The following is a 16,361-nucleotide window of genomic DNA, read 5'->3' as shown; positions in this document are numbered from 1 at the left end:
CAGCCCCAGGTAAGCAGAGCATCACCCCCTAGTGGGCTTGCCAGGTGGATCCCAGTGGGGGCGCATGCAGGAGTCTGTCTCTCTGCCTCCCCCCCCCCTCACTGAATAAACAAATAGATGAAAACAGTAATACACACACACACACACACACACACACACACACACACACACACACCAATCATATTTAATCTATAAATACACAACTTAATCAGGAAATAAGCTTAATCACGTTAGCTTAAGCTTCAAAGTTACTCATATAATCATTTGTATGATGTAATACAGAAGGGGAAAACTGGCTTCAACTAATGTCCTTGCTTTGATGAGCTACCACTGCCCACTGTACTGACACCTTGAGAAGCAACCCCCGGCTGACTAACAATGTTTCCCGTACAGGAGCAGGACAAGTATGTCAGCTCCTATTTGCTCTCCCTAACTTTTGACAGGAGCATGAGGCTCCAGAGAAGATCTGGGTTCCAGTCCAGTGGCTGCTAAAATCTGAAACAAATCACTTGAGTTTTTAAAGGGTCTATTTTTCAGGTGTAAAATGATCAGCAGCTCTCATCTCTATGGTTTCACAATGATTAAATGAGATAATACAGAGAGAAATATTCCAAATTCCTCAATCTGCTCCTGCTCAGATCTTCCCCTTACTTTGTTAGTAAAAAAAAGGAACCACTCCAAAGCACACACACATGAAAGTTTTTCAATAAATGTCAATAATCTATTTAATTGTGCAATAAACAAATATGTCACAGTAGGATGCTGTGGATACCAATATAACAAAAAATAGTAGTAACACTTTATATAACTTCATGTATATTATATCATTTAATCCTCACAACAAAGTATTAATATAGGAGCGAATCTCCCTTTAGAGATGAAGAAAATTAGTCTTGGGTGAAAGAACTTACCCAAAGGCTAACAGACAGTACTTAGCAGAGCCACGACTAAGCCTTGGGTTTCCTGAGTTGACACGTGTAACTATCATCACCTTCACTACTGTATCCATGACCCAATGGTAATTCATTACAACTTTCTGATCTATTTCACTTAAAATATTTTACACTTACAAGGATTCCTAAATTAATCTTTTGTGTGCATGTTCCTTACTAAAAACTCCACAATCGGTCAAGCAAGTTTGCAAGTAGGTTCCTCCTTCCTAGTATAATTCATTTTTATGGACTTAACACTGTAAGTTATATAACATTAAGTCCAATATCTTCATTTACAGACTCAGGATTTGAGAGACTTTTCTAAGATGACAGGAAAAATTAAGCTCAGATGTAGAACTAGGCTAAGGTTCTGTCAATTCTCTAATTATTACTATCTTACTCAGTTATTATGTTTTACTAATGCTTTCCCTTTCTTTGTGTACTGATAGGTAACGAGAAACTCCTATTAGACATTTAGACTATATCTAATATGAAGAACCCTAAGAAATGTATTACTACTTACATTACTTTCTGGATCTGATAATACAGCAGATGCCAAGGCTGCAATATGCATTTTCTTCTCCCGTAATTTTTTCTTTCTCTCAATTAAATGCTCTTCTAAAGTCAGCTCTCGAATAGGATCTTCCATAATCTCTGAAACAAATTAGGTTTTCCCTCTTAAACCTTCTTTGATTTATAAGTGTCCATGAACCTTATTTCATTCATCTTCTCAACAATCATATGAGGCAGGTACTACCCCCTCCCCCATTTTATGTAGCAGGAAACTAAGGCAAAGGAAAAATAACTTGCCTATTCCCATAAACCTGGCAGAAATGGGATTCAAACCCAAGCAGTCTGACTTGAGAGCTCATACTCTTAATGACTATGCTAATAAACCCATAAGAATTCATATTAATTGAGAAGGGCAATCTGATTTAGTTGTTTTAAAAACTACAGAATATTCTTTGTTTTCAACTCTACATAGTCCTTTGAACTACACAAAATGTTCATATTAAGAAAGTCATGGGCCCTGGCCGGTTGGCTCCGTGGTAGAGTGTCGGCCTGGCGTGCAGAGGTCCCGGGTTCGATTCCCGGCCAGGGCACACAGGAGAAGCACCCATTTGCTTCTCCACCCCCACCCCCACCCCCGCTCTCCTTCCTCTCTGTCTCTCTCTTCCCCTCCCGCAGCAGAGGCTCCATTGGAGCAAAGATGGCCCAGGCGCTGGGGATGGCTCCTTGGCCTCTGCCCCAGGCGCTAGAGTGGCTCTGGTCTCCAGAGCGATGCCCCGGAGGGGCAGAGCATCGCCCCCTGGTGGGTGTGCCGGGTGGATTCGGGCGCATGGGTGAGTCTGTCTATCTCTCCCCGTTTCAAGCTTCAGAAAAATACAAAAAAAAAAAAAAAAAAAAAAAGAAAGTCATGCCTGACCTGTGGTGGCGCAGTGGATAAAGTATTAACCTGGAATGCTGAGGTCACCAGTCTGAAACCCCAGGCTTGCCCACAGGCACATATGAGAAGCAACTACAAGTTGAGGCTTCCCGTTCCTCCCCCTCTGCCTTTCTCTCTCTCTCTCTCTCTCCCCCCCCTCTAATATCAATAAATAAGTTTTTTAATCTAAAAAAAATTTTTTCCTAAAAATAAAAAAGAAATTCATAGGGAACTAGATTTAGTAAACACATAAGCATAATCTGCAATAAGCCTATGAAGAATAACTGAAAACAATAACATACTTGACCATTTTTTTTGTGACAGAGACAGTGAGAGGGACAGACAGGGACAGACAGACAGGAAGGGAGAGAGATGAGAAGCACCAACTCACAGCTGTGGCACTTGAGTTGTTCATTGGTTGCTTTCTCATATGCGCCTTGCTGGGGCGCTCCAGAAGAGCAACTGACCCTCTGCTCACGCCAGCGACCCTGGGCTCAAGCTGGTGAGCCTTGCCAGCCAAAAACATACTTGACCTTAATCTCATTTACTATTAATGAGGTTTGCTAAGCAGAAGTAATTTTTTTTATTATTATTATTGATTTTAGTGAGAGAGGAAGGGGGAGAGAGATAGGAACGTTGAGCTGTTCCTGTACGTGCCCTGACCTGGGATCAAACCAGCAACCTCTGCACTTTGGGACAATGCTCTAACCCAGTGGTCCCCAACCCCCGGGCTGCGGACCAGTACCAGTCCACAGAGAAAGAATAAATAACTTACATTATTTCTGTTTTATTTATATTTAAGTTTGAACGATGTTTTATTTTTTTAAAATGACCAGATTCCCTGTTACATCCGTCTAAGACTCACTCTTGACGCTTGGCTCGGTCACGTGATACATTTATCCGTCCCACCCTAAAGGCAGGTCCATGAAAATATTTTCTGACATTAAACCGGTCCATGGCCCAAAATAGGTTGGGGACCACTAGCCAACCGAACTATCCATCCAGGGCAGCAGAAGTAAAATTTAACCAGCTTGTTCTGTCATGAATTCCAAACCAATAAAGTTTCAACAAAGTATGTTCTTTCAACTTAACTTTGATTGGAACTATGCTTGTTTAGAAACTCACATTTAATGATCTAAAGCAGATATACAAAAAGTATAATTGCTCTCAAGAACCAAAATGATTTCATATCACAAAATCATTTCTGTAATTTAAAACTAAACAGTTAATAGTTATTTGTAGACAAGTCCTTCACTTACAACTAAAAAGAATTCAAAGCAATACAATTAACGAGACTCTTTACGCATGCCTACACATTACAAAGATTAATTGCATAAATTTTTCCATAATAAACACCAACAAACTCCACAAGGTGAAACTTTCAAAATGTGGAAAATTGGTTTAAATGACCTTGAAATGGCAGTTCTTCAAACTGCACATTCCAGATTTTATCTACAATTAACTAACTTACATTATGCAAAAAAAAAAATGTAATTTTCCATTAACAATTCAGCACCTATAAAGATGTATCCCATTACCTTCCTCAAGTTCCATCTCCTCTTGATCTTCTTCATCTTGGTTAGTGTCAATAACTATGGAAAATATGGACATTAAAGATGTGATAATATACTTAAGTGGAGAAACAACAAAGAAAAGCATGGAAGTGATTAACATAATACTCAGGAAAGTAGTTACATTTGTAAGGAGGCAGCAATTAGTGACTGAGGGGAACACGGAAAGTTTCTGGGTACTGGTGGTATTTGTTTCTTGCCCAAATGCTAGCTTTATGGGTATGTTTTTTGTGATAAACCATATACACTTCACATCTTTGATTTCTGGACTTTTCAGTATGTTTTATTTCACACAAAAAAAGATACCTATACAAAAAAAAAGGCTAATAAAGAATGACTAATATACTCTAATTTTTAAAACAACAGAATTTGTTGAACTACTCTGAAAAAAATAAACTACCTTAATCTTGTAGCTTCACTTTTACTCACAGTACAACAGACACCTAAGATAATCAACTGTATTTCTACACAAAATCATCAAGCTTGTTATAGGACTAACTGTAGTGACCTCTATTTTGTACATATGGGTAAAAGTCAAAGTAAAATTTTTAATGAAATATGTGATATTATTAAAAAGCTAAAATTATAACTAATACACATGCTGATCAAATTCACCTGGCTTCTCCCGGGTCTGCGGGATTATACCACTTTTATCTTTGATAGGAAGCAAGTGAATCAATTCCTTCTCCGGAGCCGTTTGCAGAGACCTTGGTATTTTTTCGTATTTATCTATAACGTGCTCATGCTTTCGTTTCTTGGTGTGAACAGGCTCACTGTAGAAAAAAATTTTAATTTTCAGTTTTAATATATTAAAAAGAAACCTTGAGACTTAACATTTTTAAAGCACAGAAAAATAAACCACTAGCCAAACCTTCAATAGGTACATAGATATTAGCACCTAGACCAGGCACACAGCAGGCACTGAAATAGTGAGTCAATTAATAGTGTAGTCTAACACAAGGACTCAAATTATGGCTGTATCCGGTTTTCCCTTTAGATGCAAATGAAGGTGAAAGTCACAGAAGATTCTTTTTGAAGACTATGCCACAGAGCCAAAAGGGACAGCATGGTATTCTACATTCCCAAACCCTTCAGAGCATAGCATGGACTTCGGAGTTAAAAAGATGTAAGTTTAAATTTCAGGTCTATTACTTGTGACTGTGGGGAAGCATCAGTTTCCTCTCTGTAAATGGGAACAATACCTACCTACCAGGGCAGCGAGGGCTGAGATCATAGCCATAAAGAACTCAGGACTGTTCTGCCAATTCTTCAAACAAAGAACAGCATTCTTCTCCATTCACTCTACTTCACTATTCAGACTCAAACGAAATAAAGATGTACACTAAATAAAATCAGCCTGTTTTATTCATGAACTTCTTTTATTTAGGAAATAAACTGAATAATAAATAGGGCTTAGTCTCTGTAAACATTGTGTTCAAAACTGAAGTTTTGCACTAACCACCAAAGTAAAATTCAGAACCAAGTTTTTAACACTGAAAGGATGTGCATGATTATAATCCAAATGAAGTATTACCTAGAAGAAAGATCTCTCGTTAGAAAAGATGCTCTTTGTCCCAAATCCTTCATTAACTGTAAGTCATCTTCATCCATCATATCTAAAGGAAGGGCTTCCTCTTCTTCCTCCTCTTCCCTCTCAATCCTTTTAACTGTTCCATGAAAAAAAAAAAATCAGAAATAAACATTAGAGATGTAGGAGTCTGCATATTTATGTCTACAACAGGAAAAACTTATGCTTTTCTAATACCTTAGCCCAGTGTTTCTAAATGGGAGCACCACTCACATGTTGGGAAGGAGAATTCTTTGTTATATTGGGGTGCCCTGAGCTATCATCTCTGACCCCGAAACCTAAATAAATGCCAGGACCAATCCCAGGTCACTGTGTAACAATTTAAAAAATAAATGTCTGCTTTGGCAGGGTGGCTCAGTAGATAAGAGCTTTGTCCCTACACTCCAAGGTCACGGGTTCGACCTTGGGTCACAGCACATAGGAGAAGCAATCAACGAGTACAAAACTAAGTGGAACAACTCAGTGGAACAATGAGTTGCTGGTTCTCTCTTTCTCTTTCTGCCCTGGCCTCTCGCTCTCAAATCAACGAAGAAAAAAAAGTTTTTTAAAATGTCTCCACACTTTCTATAACGTCTTTCAGCACATTTCAGAACCAAAGACTTAGCTCCTCAGCCCTGTCTGAGCACCAGTGACTTCCACGTCCACTCTGCTTCAGCCAACCGCTCTGAAGGCCACACCCCAAACCTGGGTGCTCGCCCTATGCTGACCACAACCCTTCGCCCTGCCAGCTCTCATTCAGTTACTTCCACTGTACTTTCTGACCAAACACTGAGACCTTCAATCCTTTGACCACTCTTTTTTCTATCTCCTAATGTGTTCTATATTCATATCAGACACATTATACGAAATTATAGGTGATGGCCTATAATTTCAAGTGGGGAAAACTTCAACACACATTACTTTTCACCTTTTTAAAATTAACAATTTATTTTGTACACTAATGTTAGAACATAAAGTTTCCTTCTTTTTGTGTGTGTGACAGAGACAGAGAAAGGGACAGATAGAGACAGACAGGGAGAGAGATGAGAAGCATCAATTCTTCGTTGTGGCATCTTAGTTGTTCGTTGATTGCTCCCTCATAAGTGCCTTCATGCGGGGGGCTACAGCAGAGCGAGTGACCCCTTGCTCAAGCCAGCGACCCTGGAATAAAGCCAGTGACCTTGGGCTTCAAGGCAGCTACCCCACGCTCAAGCTGGTGAGCCCACACTCAAGCCGGTGACCTCGGGGTTTCAAACCTGGGTACTGAGAGTGAGTCCAATGCTCTATCCACTGTGTCACTGCCTGGTCAGGCGAGTTTCCTTCTTTCTTGAAACACTGTTCTTTGATTTGTAAAACACTGTGCAATTCTGATTTTCTTCCTAATTCTCTGGCTCCTTCTCAAATCCCATTATAGGTTTTACTTCCTCTGCCCATTTCTTAAGTGCTGGAGTCCCTTAAGATTCTATTTCAGGTTCTCTCCTTATAATGCACAGTCTCTATGATGATTTTACCAAAGACTGCAGCTTCAACTACCATATATGTGCTGATAATTCCCCAGATTAGTCTCTCTAATCCAGGTCTTTCACTTGACCCTTATGCTCTTTTGGGGGGGGGGGGCATTGTTTAACAAAACCATATAGGTTTCAAGTGTACAACTCAACAAAAAGCCACCTGCATTACTGCATTGAGTGCCCATCACCTGAAGTCAAGTCTCGTTCCATCCCTTTATCCTCCCTTGCCCTCCTCCACCTTCCTCATCCCCTTTTTTCCTCTGTTGTCTGTATCTATGTATTTTATTTTATTTTTTTAATTTTTTTTTTGTGGCAGAAACAGAGAGAGTCAGAGAGGAACAGACAGACAGGACCAGCGAGAGATGAGAAACATCAATTCTTCGTTGCAGTTTCTTAGTTGTTCATTGATTGATTTCTCATATGTGCCTTGACCAGGGGACTACAGCAGACCAAGTGACCCCTTGCTCGAGCCAGCAACCTTGGACTCATGCTGGTGAGCTTTTTGCTCAAACCAGATGAGCTCACGCTCAAGATGGTGACCTCAGGGTCTCGAACCTGGGTCCTCCACATCCAAGTCCAACGCTCTATCCACTGCGCCACCACCTGGTCAGGCTGTGTTTATGTATTTTAAATAAATATTTAGTTTTTGGTTTTGCTTAATCCCTTCACCACTTTTCACCCCGTCCTTCGACCCCCCTCCCTCTGACAGCTGTCAGTCTGTTCTATTTATCTATGCTTTGTTTCTGTTTTAAATTATCTTTAAACCTTATACTCTTATATCCAACTGCCTGATGGACTTCAACATTTAAAAAGGAAGAAATCTTTTGCTTATTTTTAATATATAATTAACACATCAGGCTTTTTAAAATTCTACTAAAATTTAAATAGAGATCTTCAAAAGGGTCTAATTCAATCATCACATTTTTTTACAGATTAAGTATGGAAACTAAGCAACTAAGGCCTATTAAGTAACAAAAATCAAGAGAAAAGCCAGAAGTTTCATGACTTCCATTTACATATCAAAATAATATGTTGCCAAGAGATCAAAATAAATAGGTCAGGATTAAAAGAACGAGATGCACAGGGGAAGACTGAAGATTCAGATACAGTCAAATATTACTGCCCTGAAAGTGTCAGTAACATCTTAGAATCCGTCATATTCTCTACCTGTTTGGAGTTCTTGGATAGGTTTACAAAAGAATAACCCTAACAGTTACAGTAGAGCTTAATTTTACTCCAAGTTTCCAAATGAAAAGAAAGTCAGATGTCTAGAATATTAAATGAATTTTGGCAATACTGTGAAGAATGCACCAGAGAAAAGCAATGTTTCTTTACCTTAAGTGACTGTCAGTGAATGGGAAAGGGGCAGGCATGCTGCCTGACATTTATTTACAGGGCGATTCTGAGTCTGTTATCCCAAGTATTGTATCTTCAGATATGCTTTCTAGACATATTAAAAGCAGAGGCTATCTGTTTCTCACAATGAATACTGTATTGAAATGTTTTCTTACTCTGACTGTGATAAAACATATAAGATTACTATCCTTACCTACTCAGGAAGATCTGTGGCCAAGGAGAATGATTACTAGAATGCAGTTATTTAAATAATGAAGAGTATTTTGGAATTAGAACACATGAAAATGCTTTCACAATTACCTGGTCGTTTTTTCTTTGGGTCCTCCAGTGGAATGACTTTCTTAGACACAGCATCTTTCACAGCTTGCCTTAGTTTCCTCTGTTCCTTTCGGTACTTCTTGAGATTGCTTTGTTGTTTAAATTGCTTATTTTTTAGCTTGTTTTCAAGTTTGACTTTACTAGTTTTTAGCAACTTCCTAAAGCTTGGGACCTGTTTTTTATTTCTTCTCTGGAAAACAACAGGAATAATGCTGCATAACCAAATATTTATACTATTTTATTTTAAAAATCAGATTAAAGAGCATTGATTATAAATTTTATTAGACCAATTCCACAATTCTAATGTCTCATAGCAAGAAACTTGCATTTAAGAGCTATAATCAAACTATGGCATTAATCCTCCAGAATGGCTTGAGAACATCAGTTATTCAACCAAGGATCTTACTGTGGCCAAAATCCACAGCCGCTCAAAAAGGTCTAAGACCCTCTCCAAAAAAGAGGTTAAGAATCACTGATGTAGTGTTAGTAAGTCAAGACTCTTAACTAGTTTAGCATACTCAGAGCAAAATCCTGGCTGTCTTTAACAATAATTGACATCTACATATTGCTTTACCGTTTACAAAGTTCAACATACTACTTCCAACAATCTAGTTAAGCAATGATTGCTATTATCCTCACATTACTGACGATGCTAAAGCTTAGATATAATCTGACTTGTCAAAGACCCTTAAATCAAGGAAGACACTACGACTTCGGATCTTTGGATTCCAACACTCTTGTTGGCGACCCTTATTCAGAAATCCAAATCCTAGGGCTAGCTCTGACTTTCTGTGAGAACCGTAACAAATCACTTGTTTTCCCATCTTCTTACTGAGAGCAGGCTCCTGCTTCTCATCCGTAAAATGGGGGGTTCGAAAGATAGTCTTGAAGAAACCTTCAATGTCAGCTAGGAATGCAAGACTCGGTGCTCTTCCCATTGTGGCTCCTGAAGCCGAGCGCGAGCACCGTGAGCAATAAATGAGCAATAAAGGGAGATCAGGTGTAAGACCCGAGAAGGACAGCGCACAGAACCAAGAGGGAGCCCGAATCTAGGCCACCGCCCCCTAAATAAGGGGAGAAAACCTGTCGGAAAACTACACCAGGCAGCGCCTCTGAGCCAAAGGAGCCCTAAACCCCAAGGATCGGGCTTCTGAGAACCCTTACCGCCTTCATCTTGAAATCTGAAGGGGTTCCGGAGCGAGAAGTTCACCAGGGGTAGGGACAGCCCAAGAATTCCGACGAAGAGACACACGCGGCCCATCCGCTACACTACAAACCGGAAGCTGCCGCTAGCCCCGCCCATTATCCGCCACCGGAAGTGGAGGCGGGACTTCCGTAGACAGGATCCGGGACACGCCCTCTCTCGGCGACAGTCTCCCGGCTGTGGGTCGATGTCACCCGGGCGTGTGACAAAGTCGGGTGTCCCTGGGCGGATGTTTCACAAGGTTTGGGAATCTTTGGCTCGTTCCGGATTTCCTTGAAGGTATTTCGGAAATAGGGCTCCTCATCTCAAAACGAAAGGACTCGATTTTTTCAGTCATTTCACTACATTTTTTGCCTTTTCTCACGTAGCTTATATCATAGTTCTGTTACACTGATTTTGTAGTCTGTTTCCTCCTTTTAAATCTTGAGGGCCAAGAAAAACTTACTCCTTTAGTGTAATGCCCGCCCCTCTCCTGACCGTCAACCAGCACTCTGGGCGTGTTGGTGGAATGCTAAATTTTCATGAATAAATTTAAGAATTCCACTTAAGTTTGCCTGACCAGGCAGTGGTCCAGTGAATAGAGTGTGGGATTGGGATGCGGTGGACCCAGGTTCGAGACCCCCGAGGTCGCCAGCCTGATCGCAGGGTCATCTGGTTTGAGCAAAGCTCACCAGCTTGAGCCCAAGGTCGCTGGATCGAGTAAGGGGTTACTTGGTCTTCTGTAGCCCCCTGGCCAAGGCACATATGAGAAATCAATCAATGAACAACTTAAGGAGCTGCAACAAAGAATTGATGTTTCTCATCTCCCTTCCTGTCTGTCCCTATCTGTTCCTCTCTCTGTCTCTCTCTGTCTCTGTCACACACACAAAAAAAAATTCCACTTAAGTTTTTTTAAAAACTATTATTCCTGAGCACATTTCTAAAACTGAGTGGCCTGGCAGCTGGGAACCAAGTAGGAAAAGCTCTCAAAGGCTCAAAAGATTCTGAACTTCCCCTGGGTGTTGGTTTTAAAGAGAGTGAGAAGATACTTTTCAATTTCTGACTCCCACTTCAAAATCTGTTGGTCAAATAAGTTTGTAAAATACGATTTTTTTTTGTTTTGTTTTTGTATTTTTCTGAAGCTGGAAACGGGGAGGCAGTCAGACAGACTCCCGCATGCACCCGACCAGGATCCACCCGGGATGCCCACCAGGGAGCGATGCTCTGCCTATCTTGGGGCGTCGCTCTGCCACAATCAGAGCCATTCTAGCACCTGAGGCAGAGGCCACAGAGCCATCCTCAGTGCCCAGGCCAACTTTGCTCCAGTGGAGCCTCGGCTGCGGGAGGGGAAGAGAGATACAGAGAGGAAGGAGAGGGGGAGGGATGGAGAAGCAGATGGGCGCTTCTCCTGTGTGCCCTGGCCGGGAATCGAACCTGGAACTCCTGCACGCCAGGCCGACACTCTACCACTGAGCCACCTGGCCAGGGCCTAAAATACAATTTTTATGTTTGCTCGCTTATAGTTCGTATTGGGGGCTGGGCAGCACCAGGTATATGTGGTCTGTGAGATTGCAAATTACCTTTCTGCTTGGGAAGGGCCATTGTTTTGCTAATCTTTGCTAGAGGAGAGGCTTTTCACACCAGAAAGTTTTGAAAAGAGCAAAAGGAGAAGAAGAAGAAAGAAGCCGTGCCTGACCAGGCGGTAGCACAGTGGATAGAGCGTTGGACTGGGATGTGGAAGACCCAGGTTCGAGACCCCGAGGTCACCAGCTTGAGCGCGGGCTCATCTGGTTTGAGCAAAAGCCCACCAGCTTGAACCCAAGGTCGCTGGCTCCAGCAAGGGGTTACTCCGTCTGCTGAAGACCCACGGTCAAGGCACATATGAGAAAGCAATCAACTAATGAACAACTAAGGTGTTGCAATGCGCAATGAAAAACTAATGATTGATGCTTCTCATCTCTCTCCGTTCCTGTCTGTCTATCCCTCTCTCTGACTCACTCTCTGTCTCTGTAAAAAAAAAAAGAAAGAAAATGAAAGAAAGAAAGAAGCCGTGTTTGTAGGGGTAGGGGAGGACAGAGAGAATGCAGAGTGCTGAAGAAGAAGTGAGTTTGTGCAGAGAGAGAAGGTGGGCAAATGGGAAACCAGAGATGAGGGCTTTGCAAGCTCCACTACGATTGGTAAGGCCTTTGATTCTAGGAGAAACCAAAGATGTCGGGGCTTTGGGAGTTCTGAATGAGTGAAAGGGAAGTGTTTTCTCGGCTTGTTTGCTGTTGGCCGGTGCAAGACTTTAATAAAGAAATGACCCACCATTTTTTGGCTCCACTGTGTCTTTACTGTCTGCCCAAATCCAATGAGAACCTGCATGTGCATGGCCGCAACGGCGATGACTACTGGCCCTACGAAAACCAAGAATCCGGCCCTGGCTGGTTGGCTCAGTGGTAGAGCGTCGGCCTGGCGTGCAGGAGCCCTGGGTTCAATTTCCGGCCAGGGCACACAGGAGAAGCGCCCATCTGCTTCTCCACCCCTCCCCCTCTCCTTCCTTTCTGTCTCTCTCTTCCCCTCCTGCAGCCAGGGCTCCACTGGAGCAAGGTTGGCCCGAGCACTGAGGATGGCTCTGTGGCCTCTGCCTCAGGTGCTAGAATGGCTCTGATTGCGGCAGAGCGAGGCCCCTGGTGGGCATGCCGGATGGATCCCGGTTGGGCACATGCGGGAGTCTGACTGCCTCCCCGTTTCCAACTTCAGAAAAATACAAAAAACAAACAAACAAAAAAAAACAAGAATCCCATTCTCTCTGGAATTCTTACCATCCCTTCCAATTTCCCATTTCCCATTGCTCTCTCTACTAACACACACGCTCTCAGAAATGGCAGAGCCTGTCCCACTGGAGTATTACTTCATCAGGCAAATTGGAAACGTTTGCCTGTGGTCTTCCCAAGTGCCTGAATTCCTTTCCAAAGAACTTATCCGTGGTTACTCCCATCCTTTTTCAGTCTTCCCTCCAGTCTCTTCAAGGGTGAGGCAACGCTCATTTCAGCTGAAAACCAAATTCCAGCTTCATCAGACTCCTCTATCACTAATTACCCCTTCTTTCCTGTGTTCTTTCTCTCCTTAATGGATCCTTCCCCTTGGCCTATACACATATTCATGTCTCTTCCATCCTTAAATTTCTTTTCTAATGACCCTATCTCCTTTTTAACTGTTGTTTCATTTTTCTCCTTCCCTGCTTGTCCTTACCTCCAAATAAGTACTATTCTCCTGGAGTTTCCATTTCCTCTTTTCTATTATCACAGTCCAAGCCTGTCCTAGCTCTTTGGGGAATTAAGTCATACTCTTGGCCTATTTTAAGTTTAAAATCAACTAAAATCTTTGGATCATTTCTAAGCAATTGCTGCCAAGCTACATTTCTCCCATCTTGAATTTGAGCAATCTATTATTTAAACGTAAACTTAAAAATGGAAGTTTACTGCTTGACCAGGCGGTGGCATAGTGGATAGCATAGTGGATAGAGCGTCGGACTGGGATGCAGAGGACCCAGGTTCAAGACCCCAAGGTCGCCAGTTTAAGCACGGGCTCATCTGGTTTGAGCAAAGCTCACCAGCTTGGACCCAAGGTCGCTGGCTCGAGCAAGGGGTTACTCGGTCTGCTGAAGGCCCTGGTCAAGGCACATATGAGAAAGCAATCAATGAACAACTAAGGTGTCACAACGAAAAACTGATGATTGATGCTTCTCATCTCTCTCTGTTCCTGTCTGTCCCTATCTATCCCTCTCTCTGACTCACTCTGTCTCTGTAAAAAAAAAAAAAAAAAAAAGTTTACTAACTTGATCTTACTGGTTTTTCAGCTTTGTATCATTTCCAGTTTATTCAATCCCCTGCTAAGCTCAGTTTGAGCAGTGGATCTTCTTGGTCCTCCAGAGCTTTCCTGGGCTGGGAGGAGCCATTGGGCTAACTCAATCTAGCTTCACAAGGATGGTACCCAGAGATCCCTGTGAGGCCTTTTCTTTTGAGAGGTCTGTTAACCCATCTGGCTTTGCTCCTAATATTCCACTGAAACTGCTCTCATTAAGGTCAACAAGAACCTTCAAGTTGTGGATTTTTTTTCTTTTTTAATTGTGCACTGAATTGTCATTTCTTTGTCTTTCTTTTTAACCTCACTAGATCTCTCTACTCCGTTTCTCCTTTCTCACATTAGAATGTTGATTCTCTTGGCTCCCCTAACAGCCTCTTCCCCAAGTTCTCCTACCTCTACTCCTTCTTCATCTGGCCTCTTCAATGTTTGTTAACTCTCAGGATACTACTCTTAGCCCACTTTGCTACTTTTCTTTTTTTGTTCTACTTGCTCTTTCAGCATGATCTCATTCATCTACCTATTGCAGAGATTCTCAAATCTCTTCTCCAGTTCATATCTTTCCCTCTAGCTTCAGTCCTGTAGCCACCTGCCTCCTGGAAATCTCCACTAAGTAACCGTGGAACTTCAATTTACCATGTTTAAAACCAACCTCCAAACTATTTTCTTTTCACTTGTGACTTCTAACATTTCCTACTTCATTTTATTTACCCTCTGCTAAACTCCAGAGATCTTTGAAAAGCCATGGATTTCTTGACCACATACATATTACAATTCTTTTGTTTTCTATAAAACTGCGTTGAAATTGTTGCTAAATGAACATGGTACAATGAGGTTGTTAATGTTCCAGTCTCACAACATAGTTCATATGTTATAACAAGGGACCTTCAAGAAACTAAAAATTCATAGTAGGCTTGAAGTAGATGCTTTATATTTTCCAATGAAAAATAATGATGCCAGATTATAAATGTAAATTTCCAAAATCACAACATTATTACTTTAAAAATATATATGTCATGGTCTTTGACATTGTTAAAAAATATAGTTAAGAAAAATAGACACGGGAAAGAATTATGCATGACCTAATAGAGGTTACTAAAAGAGATTACGTAGGTGTTTTTAAAAATAAAGAAAAGGTGATTTGGAGGAAGTGATAGCAATGTATGCTTAAATGTACCCTTGAAGAAAAGATCAAGTTCAAATGGGTGGAATAGTATTTTCTAAGCAAAGTCACACACATAGTGCAAATAATTTATATTTTGGTCCATTAGGAAATTAGATTAAAATAGCTAGCAACAATAATTATAACTGATGATTAATTGTTAAAATTAATTGCTAATAAAATAACAAAAAGTAATAGTAATATAGCAGACATTATTGGTGTCCCATCAACATCCTCTCAGGACTTCCCATTCTATACATGCCCAAAAAAGTCCTCTATGAGAGCTTGTAGCTAATTTATTTTAATTTATTGATTGATTTTAGAGCAAGAAGAAGGGAGAGAGAAAGAAAAAAAAATCAAAAATAAATTTGCTATTCCACTCATCCATGCATTCATTGGCTGATTCTTGTATGTACCATAACGGGATCAAACCCGCATCATTGGCCTATCAGGATGATGCTCCGACCAACTAAGCTACCTGGCCAGGGCAAGAGCTTGTAACTTTCTTTTTTTTTTCTTTTTTTTATTTATTTATTCATTTTTAGAGAGGAGAGAGAGACAGAGAAGGGGGGAGGAGCTGGAAGCATCAACTCCCACATGTGCCCCAACCAGGCAAGCCCAGGGTTTCGAACCGGCGACCTCAGCACTTCCAGGTCGACGCTTTATCCACTGCGCCACCACAGGTCAGGCAAGAGAGCTTGTAACTTTCAACCTGAGGACTTTTTCTCCTCCACCCCTGCAGGGCAGACCAGAATGCCAAGGAATTTTCACCTTCAACCAATGACAAATATGAGTAAAGGATAAATACACCAATTATGGTAGACTGAAAAATGTCCTCCAAAGGTATCAGTTCCTAATCCTCGAAAGCTGTAAATATTAGCTTAAATGGCCAAAGGTGTAATTAAGTTAAGGATCTGATAATGATTTTGGATTTCTGGCTTCTAGAACTACTGTTTTCTGGTACCAAATTTGAGGTAATTTGTTACAGCACCCATAGAAAACTAATACACTAATATTTATATGAATATAGGTACCAATGTCCTCACTCCTCAGAGCTAAAGTAATTCTGAGATGCATTCCATATTGGCTTCTGGAGGTTCACAAAAGGATTGAGTCCCACCTGCAGCAGTAACCACACGTCAGCCCACTCTATTATTGTCCTTCTCAGTCTCACTTGTCCATCCTACTATCCATGGTTCCTGCACTCGCCTTCAAAATAAACCACTTATACTCGGATCTTTGTGTATTAGTTTCCTGGGGCTGCCCTAGGAATGTACCACAAATTACATGACTTAAAACAACAGAATGTTATTCTCTTATACTTCTAGAGGTTAGAAATAAAGGTGTTGTCAAAGTTGATTTCTTTTTTAGGGGATCTGTTCCATGTTTCTCTCCTAGCTTCTTGTGATGGCTGGCAATTGTTGGCATTCTTTAGCTGGTTGGTACATCAGTCCAATCTCTGCCTCCATCTTTACATAGCATTCTCCCT

General features: G+C 41.3%; 1 protein-coding gene across 1 annotated transcript in view; it reads right to left on the bottom strand.

Moving 5' to 3' along the window:
• Window positions 1–9,961, bottom strand: part of NOC3L (NOC3 like DNA replication regulator) — a 28,317-nt gene extending 18,356 nt beyond the window's left edge. Inside the window, exons 1-6 of the mRNA XM_066355373.1 lie at window positions 9,846–9,961; window positions 8,664–8,871; window positions 5,464–5,596; window positions 4,545–4,702; window positions 3,897–3,950; window positions 1,456–1,586 (exon numbers count right to left, since the gene is read on the bottom strand). Of these exons, the coding sequence (XP_066211470.1) occupies window positions 1,456–1,586; window positions 3,897–3,950; window positions 4,545–4,702; window positions 5,464–5,596; window positions 8,664–8,871; window positions 9,846–9,854 (693 nt within the window). The 5' untranslated portion in view covers window positions 9,855–9,961. The remainder of the gene's footprint in view (window positions 1–1,455; window positions 1,587–3,896; window positions 3,951–4,544; window positions 4,703–5,463; window positions 5,597–8,663; window positions 8,872–9,845) is intronic.
• Window positions 9,962–16,361: the final 6,400 nt, after the last annotated feature.

Source organism: Saccopteryx leptura, chromosome 13 (genome assembly GCF_036850995.1).
Source record: "Saccopteryx leptura isolate mSacLep1 chromosome 13, mSacLep1_pri_phased_curated, whole genome shotgun sequence".
Lineage (NCBI taxonomy): Eukaryota > Metazoa > Chordata > Mammalia > Chiroptera > Emballonuridae > Saccopteryx > Saccopteryx leptura.
The sequence above is the reverse complement of the archived record's forward strand: the minus strand, read 5'-3'. Positions and strand labels throughout refer to the sequence as shown.